This window comes from Kickxella alabastrina (assembly GCF_025024165.1).
Source record: "Kickxella alabastrina strain RSA 675 chromosome Unknown BX661scaffold_8, whole genome shotgun sequence".
In the NCBI taxonomy this organism is placed as follows: Eukaryota; Fungi; Kickxellomycota; class Kickxellomycetes; order Kickxellales; family Kickxellaceae; genus Kickxella; species Kickxella alabastrina.
In genome coordinates, this window is record NW_026251479.1 from 348,520 (window position 1) to 360,367 (window position 11,848).

The 11,848-nt window shown below is 39.2% G+C and overlaps 1 protein-coding gene across 1 annotated transcript; it reads right to left on the bottom strand.

The window, feature by feature from the left end:
• Positions 1–3,018: 3,018 nt before the first annotated feature.
• On the bottom strand, positions 3,019–3,288 carry BX661DRAFT_180918 (uncharacterized protein; the record flags this gene model as incomplete). The annotated part of the gene is made up of 1 exon (XM_051535572.1): positions 3,019–3,288. A coding segment is annotated over one exon (208 nt), but the record flags the coding sequence as incomplete, so codon positions are not given.
• Positions 3,289–11,848: the final 8,560 nt, after the last annotated feature.

An 11,848-nucleotide genomic window follows, 5' to 3' on the forward strand; every position in this document is an offset into this window, starting at 1 on the left:
GGTTGCCATAGTGTCCTCCTGGGACAATAATGACACATTTTTATTAGTTTGCACGCAGAGATAAGGCTGGTACAGGAGCTCTTGGACATAAAATACGTACAACACAGAAACACCAAGTCTGAAATAGTGCACCTATCCACTTATGTGTGCCCATGTTGTTAGTACTGCAGAGCAGGCACGCTACTATTTTGGGTAATAGGCCATAGCTGTGTCCCAGGTAATAGAAAAGCAAACTATCTAGCCAAGCATGCGTGCACATCAACCCAATTCATTGGCACATCAGATTCTCACCGCCACTGGGAGCATACCTATTCAAACGCTTTGCGTACAGCCATATTTTTCTTAATAATTTAAGCTTTCTCAAACGTGTATGCTCGCAAATAATTATAACAAGCAGGTTTTTTACTTTTTAAGGTAGATGTATGTCACAGTTTAGGCACATGGCTTTGCATATTGCCTTACTGAGATTAATTGATTATGCATGTGACAATTAATAAATGATGACAAGTTTTTATTATAGTTTATTTATATGCCAAAAAGAAGATATAAAAGGACTGTCGGGCAGCCAGGGATTCTTTTCCCTAGAAAAAATAAATATCTTTTTTGATTTATACCCTTTTGTAACATGTATTTTTCCATTTTTTGCATTCACCCATTTTTCTTTTTGTTTAATACAACTTCAGCATAATACAATGGCAATTATTCTTATTTTTAAACAATTTTAATCAAGTATCAAATTTTATAAAGAATATATTGTCACAAAAAAGTTAAGCTACAATAAACAACTGAACAAGTATGCTCTAACCAATTTTCGAAACTACACATGTCTGCAAGTTGTGTGCCATCACAAGATTAACTGTCTAATTAAACACCCCTGTCTAAAGTGGAAAATACCCTTAATCCCAAATGTTTCATTGGCACTGACTCATGCATCAAACACGTGCAAGACTACTTAATGGTGGTTGCTCCCAACAGGCTATGGAGTCTGTCACTGGTGTTAGGTTTGGAGACAAGATAGGAAAGCCTTCTTCTGATAGAGCACCTTACCAGCCACTTCAGTTACAGTGAACGAGTGAAGCAGACATAATTAAGCATTGGTATGTATGATGAGGCAGCCAATGCCTCTAAATATATTAAAGAGAAGATGTATTAAACAATAAACAGGGGTATGAAAGCAGGCTGAAAACATGCATAGCATCATTTATAGCAAACAATATACAGCAACAAACCTTGGTTGTAGCAGCATCGAGTTCAGAAGCCAACTGTGGCATTTATCTCTCCCTGGACAATATCTGAGGCATTTGCATGCATAGTGATTGCATGACAACCTCAAATAAAGTTAGCAAACCCATGCCAAGGGTTGCTAACAAGTGTGGTAGCAATGACCAAATTCCCACCACTGATCAGCAAATTGGATACAACAAGCTGTCATCCAAAAATTAGTGGTGCAGTAAAACTGGGCTATTTGCTAAATGCAAACAGCAACTCAGTTGGCAGTCAAGTAGGTCTCTCAGTAGGCAGCTCGGCAGGTGGCTCTGTAAGCAACTCCACAGGAAGCTCCACGGGCGGCTCATTGGACAGTTTGAATATATGATCTGCCTCAGGTGGAATTTCACATTGAATCAAAACAATAAGCACTGTATGCCTGCGTTGGCCAGCAGCATCAAGTAACATTGGCAGGCATTTAATAATGCTGCTGGCTAGCAAACATCATTGTCCCAAAGTGCAGGGCAACAAGCAGTGGCCAGCAAGTGCACTCCTCAGAAAGAACAAGTGGCACTGAAAAGCAGCTTTTACAACAAATGGAAACAGCAGCCAGAGAGCATGCAGCTTAGAATAAACAAGTGGTGCCAAATAAACATGTTGTCTGACCACAAGCTGCAAGGCGGATGTGGCAGCAGAATCGATTTCATTGTGTGCAGTGGCTACACCAAGAGCACTGGGTTTAACAACAGCAAAAATACCACCAGGTATGGTGGTAGTTGGAATAGCCTTGGGAGCCCTGGCCAAACAATAAAGGTAAGTAAAAAGACAGCACCACAAACCCAACTACCAGAAAACCTGGCTCAATCAAATCCACCCAGGCAAAGTTTATGTTGCCGTAGGACGGCAGCTCAGTGCATGGCGTTGGTGCAGTTTCCGTTGGATACAAGAAATGTGAGTGTCAGCAGAGCACGCAAAATAAGAGGTGGCAAAAAGCATTTTTTGATTTTTGATTTCAATGACTTAAAAATAGGTGAGGAAAAAAGAGAGAATAACGGTTTCAAGCAACTGCTTGCTTGTATTTGTATGTCGCGTTTGTCGTGTTTATCTGCTTTTTTGGTCCTTCTTTTTTGGCAACAAATTTGACAGAATAGTTAATAAGCGACAATAAATAAGTATGCACTTTTGTCAAAATGGCCGCTGTTTGAAGAAAAGGCACTGCCCTATTTTTAAACTTGTTTTTTGCAGGTGTTTTTGTTTCTTTAGTTGTCATAAATTTTTTTCACTTATTCAACTTTTTTCTATATCTTTACGCTTTTTTAAAGGTTAATTTTACTGTCCAAACATAGTATGGAAGCTGTTGGTAAAAAACAGAAAAACAGCCGTGTGTACTTTATTAGGGTTAAAGTATTTTGTGACTGAAAAATAAGCCGGTGAGAGTATTAAACAAAAAAATATTTTTTGTGGTAGGGACAAAGAGTCAAAACCCTTTTTTTTGTGTACTTTATTTGCCCATTAAAGACAAGCTGCAACGGTGCAGGCGTTTTATTGTCACTCAGTGGCACTATTCAGCGTGTATACGCTGTAAAATGGCCTAAAAGTACATTAGCAGTCTAAAAACCTCAAAGTCTAAAACACTGGCTACATACAAACAAAACACCCACAGTGGCTAGTTAAAATAAACAAGCTAATTATTTAAGCACTGGAGCAGCTGGCTCGTTGCGTAAAACCCACGAATAAAGCAGCGATCAATCAGCGCATGAGCAAAAAAACCTTTTTCTTTTCTCTTCCGCATTTTTCATTTATTTATTACTTTAGTATTAAAATTATTATTAATTGACCAGCAACAATGCGCTTTTTGCTAGCACAACACTACTTTAAAATTGGAAAGTATGAGGCCGCATGTACCGCAAAAGTATAGAATCTGGAAACTGACCAGCCAAAAATAAAAACAAGTGCAAACCCAGCAAGAGGAGGGCTGAGAAGCATTGCCAAAAGGACAAGGAGGCAGACAAATATGTAGTAAAAGTAAATAAAACATATAGCACATTTCAGCAGCAATGAACTTTGCTCAGTGACATGGGGGTGTTCTGAGCAGCAAAAGCGAGACTAGTGCGCCAGGTGTGTTCAAGTTTTGTTTAAAAATACAAGGTAAAAACAAGCCAAGGCCGCACAAACAGCAAGATAAGCGTTGGATAAGACATTAAACAATGTTTTGTTTCAAAGCACGCAAATAATAATTTGGATGACCGTTATTAAGCCTGAATGGGGTCAATAAGTGAAATGCTCTGGAACATGCAACAAAACCAATGATAGCGGCTACCTTGTCCACAAAGGCCCACTAATCAGACGACAATAGGGTATTTCATGTCATGAAGCTTTAAAACTAGCAAAACGCACATGCAACAAAGGCAATTTAATGTATCCATGAAGGGACCTTAATGGCTAATAGACCAGTTAGGAATTGGGTATTACAGGGAAAGTCAACTACAACGCTGTAAAACTAGTTTCTAACAATATACTCAGTTTAATTCAAAGTCTGGAAAAAAGAAACCTCAACAGCCTGTGCAATTTGCCGACCTACAGTGCCTAAAATAAAAATGGATACATATGTGGTGCCCAACACACATTTCAAGCCACTATCTTCCTTTTTCAATAATCAAGATTGCCCTCATGGCCGCTATACATATTTCTGTTGTTGCTGGCTGACACCAAGGAGCACCATTATGTTTACAGCACTGCCCACACAGCACTGCCCCCTTTTCAGTTCCTAAAGTAACTTTTGATACTTAAATATATTAATTTAGCCCCACATTTTTATAGAGTACGACAACATATATAACATTTAAATAAATCAGAGTGGCACTAATTACAGCACCTCGCGGTGGTCCAGCACCTGGGAAGACCTGGGAGAAACATGAAAACCACAAGAGCACTGGAGATAAATACATACACTTGTTTTAAATGGGTGTTACAGTTCAGGAGCTATTGGGGCAAACATTTTAATAAGCATTCGCATAATTTGTGCATTACACACTCTCGGCTCTTGTTAGAAAAATAGTTTTATGACACTCGCATCTACTCCCTCCTCTTGGCTTAGAATGAATGGATATATTTACAGCCATTTATTTATTTATTTCTAATATGTATTCTTTACTTAATTGGTTTTATTTATTCTGTTTTATTTTGTTCTGCCCAACTTGGCTTTTATTGAAACAACCTTTTTAGACTTTACACACAATGTTACACAGCCAAATAACATGGATGTGAATGTTGAGATTGAGATTCAAGTGACTGTTTTTCTTTTGCATGCCGACTGATAGGCAAAGAAGATTATAGAGTATTAGACCAGGGATTCAATAATATTATCCAAATATGATCGCCCTTTTATAACATGCACGCATACACAAAGATTGCAACACCAAAACACTCAATATTTGAGCTGCTTGCAGAAAAGTCAGTACTCGGCATTAGTGATTATAACGGCTAGTGTGTAAGACAGGGCAGGGTCGAGGATGGCACACACACATATATATGCGTGTGCCAAACCCGACTTTAATTATACTTTTGATTTCTTTTGTAATAATGCTATGTAAGAGGGGGTGTGAAAAGCACTAGTTGTATAGTGTTGGAAAAGTAGGGGCGATTTTATGAAGTTTTATTACTAACTTTTATAAAATGTTACTAGCGCCCGCCTTGTCCTATATATGTGCCTTGTCGCCTTTGTTGTGCACATTGTCAATTGTGCGCTCCGTTGGCAAGAACTGGATTTTCTGCGAGCAGACCGGTATCTTGGCAAGTCAATGTTGTGGTTTTCGTGCGTGTACGCTCATGCGTGTGCATTGCAAAATGGGAAGCATGTTTGGGCATCAATGTAATGCCTCCCTAATTTACGCCTGCATGATCCAATTAGTGTCCTATCAATCGGCATGCAGATCGAAACTTGTTTTACGATTCTCAACCTCAACATCAACTTCCATGTCTTCAGGCTGCGCAGCATTACATTAACGTTGCTATTTTTGAGCTGCACTAGATTCGATTTTGCAGAGCAGGCTGTATAAATGGGTTGTATGCCCATCTCAATCCTAATGAATAGCTCCTAATTGAATGTATCATTAGCTGTACACTCCAATATATCCTGTTTTTTCTTAACAAAAAGCTGAAGCATTTTTTGCTGCGATAGCTTTTTGCTGCAATGGTCTCCAATACCAATCGCAATCCCAAGCGAATGTCAATACAGCCACATTGTTTGTATGCTTGCTGTCATCTCTTATTTTATATTTATTTTTACCAACGCTCTCTTATCAACTAAACAGCAAATTAAGCACAACACAGATTAACATGGACAAGTGCCCAATAGTTGTACATGTATTCGTGTTCAATGGCTGTTGCACATGATCAACTAAAACACAGACTAAATCAGTGGCTGCAAAAGTGCATGCAAACTGAAATTATGCAATTTATTATTCTAATATTATCTGAATTTTTCGAGCGATATTTACAAAATTCATTCTCTTGGCTTTTTCAGTACAATTTTTGTAGTTGTATTTTTCAATGGAAATTTTAGGTGTGGTATGTACAGTGGTTTTATTTTCTGCCATGATGAACGGCAAAGACAAAAATTAGCACAGTTAAAAGTAGTGCCATCTAAAAAGAATTGCCGCGCAAATGATAGCTGTTTAGAGCTCATAGAGCTTCGAGTGCAAAATGTCGTTGGACGCTCGAAGATATTTGCAACTGGTTGTCATGTCTTTGGGTTTGGTACATGCGCTACTCTTTCTAGCCATGCCCGCGTTGTGATTTTGTGAGGAGCCCATCCAGACGCTGGCAATCTGGAGAAGGTATATGGGTAAACCCAGCCCTTCTCCTATTCCGCTGCCTCTGATTTCAGGTCTTAGGCGTGTCACCAGCCGGATTCATATTGAACAAATGTTCTGTGGGCCCCCGTATATACCACAGTTACGGGTCTTACGGAATGGAACCGGCCCGATTTTTATTAAAAACCATGGGTCTATTTTATCTCCAGGTTTTTGTTAGGTGTTTTTTTGACACTCGTATATACCCCCAGACATGACATTGATGAGACCAGTTGCAGATATCTTACCAAGTGTTTACTAGACACACATTATTTTTTCTGTGATCCGCGAATGAGCGTGGCTGTGGCTGTGGCTGTGGCAGACGGCGGATATAATATATGGGCCAATGTAGTACAATGGATGATGCTGTGCGAGAACTGTTGTATGTGTCTGATCCCCTTCCACAAAAGTTGTGTATTGTGAACCAATAATCCATGTTGAAGTCGAAGTCAAAGCTGATGCTGCTGTGTGTGCGCGTGTACTGTAGTTGTGATACCCTAATGTTAGGAAAATGTGTGTATTAGAAAAAAGGTGGTAGTATTTTAGAGGAAGTGGTGGTTGTTGGGAGGTAGGGAACCAAAAAATATTTTGGAAAGTGGGCGCCTTTTTATATGAAATGAGACATGCAAATAGATGAAAAAGGGCAGCAAAAAAGCCCTGCCAGTTGAAAAAAAGAGATGGAAAAATAAAAATGCAGTGGGTTTCTTTGTGTTCTGCCAGCCTGAAATATGTTTTGCACTTTTTTTGTGCACCGAGAGGCTTGCTTCGGGTAATGAAACACCTCAAAACTGCCAAAAAATGGTGTCGACATAAGCGTCAGCACACACGGCAGCAGTGGCAGCAACGGCAATCAGGGCAAGAGTGGTGAATGAGAAGAGCTACATGTTGAAAATGATAAAAATGATGGTTGCTGGTAAATAAAGTAAAGATGTTTGCGGTCATGAGTAAAAAAAGGAACAAGAGTGCCTAAAGAACTACCAACTGAATATTCGAGAAACCATGTCTTATTTATACATGGAATTTTAGCAATAATGGAAGCAGCATCCTGTACATGTCATTGCTGGAAATGATTCATCATTTTGTGAACATGCTTTTAAAGCACTGACATCCAATGCTATCCAAATCAATGTGTGAATTGACTCCAATGATATGTCACAGTTAAGGCACATGGCTTTGCATGTTGCCTTACTGAGATTGATTGATTACTCATGTGGCAATCAGAGCAATGATGATACGTTTTGTTAGTTTATTTACATGCCAAGAAGAGCATATAAGGAATGGCTGTCGGGCAGCCAATAATTATTATCTTTGGAAGAAATAAATAGCATCCTTTGATTAATATCATTTGTAGCAAATACCAAGTGTTTATGTTTCAAGTTGGCCCTCTTACCCAGGTTCTCTAAATATACATGTAAATTTTCGGAACAAAATCTGCCCCCCTCCCAAAAAAAGATATCATTGTTTGTCTTGCAAAAATGGCCGAATGCATGTTTGTATTTTTGCAAATATCAAAATCATTTTCACTTTATTTCACGGCATAAACAATGCAATGTTGGAATCAAAATGATGCAATGTTTACATTTTTCAAGCACATGGAGATATATCTTGCTACTATTTTTGGCAGTTTGGGCTTGTTTAATTACCAAAATACACGCCTCTTGGTGCAAAAAAACATGGGAAAATTATTTTAGGCTGGTGAAAAACGAATAACTCGCTGTATTTTTTATTTTCCATCTCTTTTTCTAAATGATAGGTCTGTTTTAGCTGCCTTTCTCATCCACCCATTTGAATGCCAGGTTTCATATAAATAGAGCGTCCACTTCCCAAGACATTTCTTTGGTTTCTCATCCCCAACACAATTTGTTATAACACTGCTTACCAATTACACTTTACGCACCATGTTTTTATATGGAATATACCACCAGCGACCGCGGATATCACTTACCTCCTCTTGACTTTTCAATAACCAGCCCTTCGCTCGGAAAATCTACAGTCCACATTTTCACTTTCAAAACACAACTTATGCCAGGGGATGTTTGAACACACACTCACTGGCTTTCCACGTCAAATCCCCTTTTGTCATACAACCAGCCCTTATCTTCATATTTCGTCTCCTCATTACCCACTCTTCCCTTTGCTGCTACCCGCCCTCCTTGCTAATGTATTGCCTGAACAAAAAAAAAAGAACAGAACAAACAAAAAAAACAAGAACAGAACAAAAAAAGAACAAACAAAAAAGAATAAACAAAAAAGATGAGTGCCCATGGGCCTTGAAACATTGTAAAATGTTTTCGGGGTTTTATTAAATTTATTATTAAATACATGGCGGCACAGCAATCATTACAAGTCTGATCAGCTTGTGATGTTGTAGATGCAACTCATAAAAAAAATAAAAAAAATAAAAAACAGGCAATACAAAGGCATAGAGGTAGGGAGCTAAAAAGGTAGGAAGTGTGGGAAAATCAAACAAACAAATTTTTGGCACTATATAACAGCCACTAGATTATACTCATTACACGTTTCTTTATCATTTTTGAGCTGCTGGGCACTTTGACATGCTTGCCGATGCAACTCTAGGCTACACATTCAGTCCATCGCCAATTTCTTATTTTTCACTGCGCTCGGCTCATTACTAGAGTCAGCGTTTTTGAGCGTATAATGCTGTTATGCAGCCCGAGGATATGGAGGTAGACGCTGAGGGCGAAAACCATGAGACAGATTCTCGTCAGCTCACAGATGGATCTTATATGGACCAAATTACAGGTGATCAAATTAGGCGCCACAACTGACATCCGGACATACTGCCTGACCCAAAATGGATGTGCTGGGCGCAAGAATACAGACATGCCAATTATACCATATCAGAAACCCGGGTTCCTTTCATAAGGACCAGTTCTCGCGAACGGAGCACACGACTGCCAGTGAGTGCCACAAGGACAAGGAGATATATATAAGGCGAGGCTGGCGATAATAACACTTTAGAAACACTAGTAATAAAATATTTATAATTTCACACCCATTCTTTTAATACTATTACAGTGGTGCTCCCCACCCCCTCTTACATAACAATACAAACTAATAAATTTTTGTGTATATACTGAAACTTGTTAGATGAAATTTAAAATGAAAACAAATTAAAATTAGCTTGAAAAACATTTAATATGCTTCTTATTGCCTCCAAGATTAGTCAAGAAACACTTGTGACGTTGTTAATTTGCTTTGGGCTCACTGATTATCTCTGTAAATGAATATCCAAGTATCTGTTTCGCGCAGATTGCAAAAAATAAATCATTGCAAATATTGCAGGCAACTCGGTAACAGTGTATAAGTATAAAGTAGCCCTTGGAGAAGCGCACAAGTGGGACGCACAAGTGGTCACTGACCATGTGGGGGCAGAAATCAGAGCTCAGAAAGGCATATCGCAAGCTAGTCAGAATCTGGAGCCGCAGCAATATAAAGAGAGATGTAAGAAAAAATAGAGAATTAGATCCAACACAATAATGTCCCGTTAATATTAATACTTTTTCTAACTATTGTATATTCCATTACACTGTTCTCATAAACCGTTTGAATAAAACTGATAACTAGAGCATTATTGTTGGAATATAGGAACGTGCTATGAACGTGTAGATAAACTATAATGATATAAAGTATATTTAATAAATAAGTGCTATGCACTGTGAAAGGTGAAGAGTAGAAAAGCATATTGCTTTGGTCACTGTGTGACTTATTGTTTGTGTTGCTAAACAGCCAAGACTGGTTAATCAGTTGATCGCCATCAACCAATAAAATTATCAACAGTGAAAATAGAAATCGCAATTTCACAATTGCAATTGTCACGTGTCATTTTAATAATTGATGTCACAGGCACATTATCATATTGCGATGTAACAAAAGTTTTGGGTTATTAATCCAAGACGATGTCCCGACTATTTTTATGGTTCCTGAATTATTTCTTTGGCAATGCTTATACGCGGAAGTAGCCGTTTCTACAGAATATGCGGCGATGAAATAAGAGTGCATCTGCTTGTCCAATTCAATTGTGTAGCATTCATGGATAGGCCCGACAATGTACAGGCTTATACTATTTAGTGGTTATATGGGGCATTTTCATATTTGGGCGCCAATAGATGGTTACCTACAAAGACAAGTGGTCTGAGCTCAAAAAGAGTACATGTAAGTATTAGAAAAGTATAATTATAAGCATGCAGGTGTTGATAATCACTGAATAAAAAAGGTAGGCCAAAATAAGCTGATCCAAGTAGGAAATACCTTAAGTCGCATGGTTTGCGTAATCCTTTGGTCACACAAGCCAAACATGCGCTTGTGCGAGAATTTTTTTGGTTCAAGAAAATTAGTGGCTTCGCTCCTATAAAAATAATATAAAATGGCGGCAGTCGTTCAGCTTTGTTTACTTTAACTCTTTTTTTCAATTTTTATTAAATTTTCTTTTGATATTCACTTTCGCAATTAGTTCTCACTATCACCATCGCTTTCGCCGTTGTATTAACATTAGCACTAACATAATTTGGTTATCACAGGTTACCTTACAATTTGAAATTCACTCTCTATTACATTTTGATTTATTATATCCATTTTGCACTCTCGTATAAAAATGAACGACTCTTCTTCCTTTTCTTCCACCAGCACAAGTGTTTCCTCTCTAAACCTTCCTACATTTAAGCCATATTGCTTTCTCTGCTCATCCTGCATAGAAGCAAAGGTAACTATTAGCGACCTGTGTTTAGAATTGTGCAAAAAGATACGCTGTATCGAAGAAAGACGCTGATATCCGACGCAGGACGATAGATTCCGCCAACGCACGCTACAGATGTAAGGAGCACTGCAAGGGTTCTGCCAAAACAATAAGCGTGTTAATGGACAACTTGTCCAAGGCAAGACTTGAGAACATAAGGCTTCTCCAGCTGCCTTCCGGTCATAATGCATTTCGTTATTAGTCTGTGACTGCAGTCACCACTACTACCGTCGCCGTCGCTGCTAGCTCTACTTCCGCCAGTGCTGTATCTGACAACCAGCTAAAGCAGATGCACCGCAATATTAAGGCGCTTCGCATAAAGTTGAAAGCAGTTGCTGCCGATAACAGTGGTCTTTGTGTCCAGAACAGGAAGCTTAGGGCCGACATTGCAGCAGCCACCACCACTGCCGAGGACTTCAGATCCAAAAATAAAAACATCTGCGCACAGTTGGATGTCGCCAATGCCAACGCCACCATTTTGATGAAGAAGCTGAACGAAGCAGATTTGGAATCCCAGAAAAAAGTTGACCTGTACTACAAGCAGCGCTCAATTTCTTACGCTCACGCAACGATGGTTGAGAACAAGTGCAGGAGACCCGAGGCCAAACTAAGATCCATCCAGGCCAAGGTTGCTGCCGCCAACGATATTGCCAATACCCTTTGCAAGCAGCTCGAGGACGCTTGTGCTGATTTCGGGGACATTTGCTGGTATCAACGCCCAGTTGGCCGAGGTAGAGGCAGACAACACGCGCGTGAAAAACAAAAACGCAGATTTGCGCGCTTAATTGCAAGATGTGAATTCTTTGCACAATCAGAGTCAAAGGCACATTTTGAGCATTGAGAGCCGCATTTAGATAGCAGCAAATGCCAGCAAAGCTTTGGAGACTAAAATAAACAACACCAATTCTTTACTCAACCAGAGCCAGACACGCATTTCATAATTTGAGCGCCGAATTTCGAGGGCAGCAAAGGTCAACAAAGATTTGGAGGATGAGCTTGCCGATTTCAGCAGCAAGATTAGCGGGATACTGGC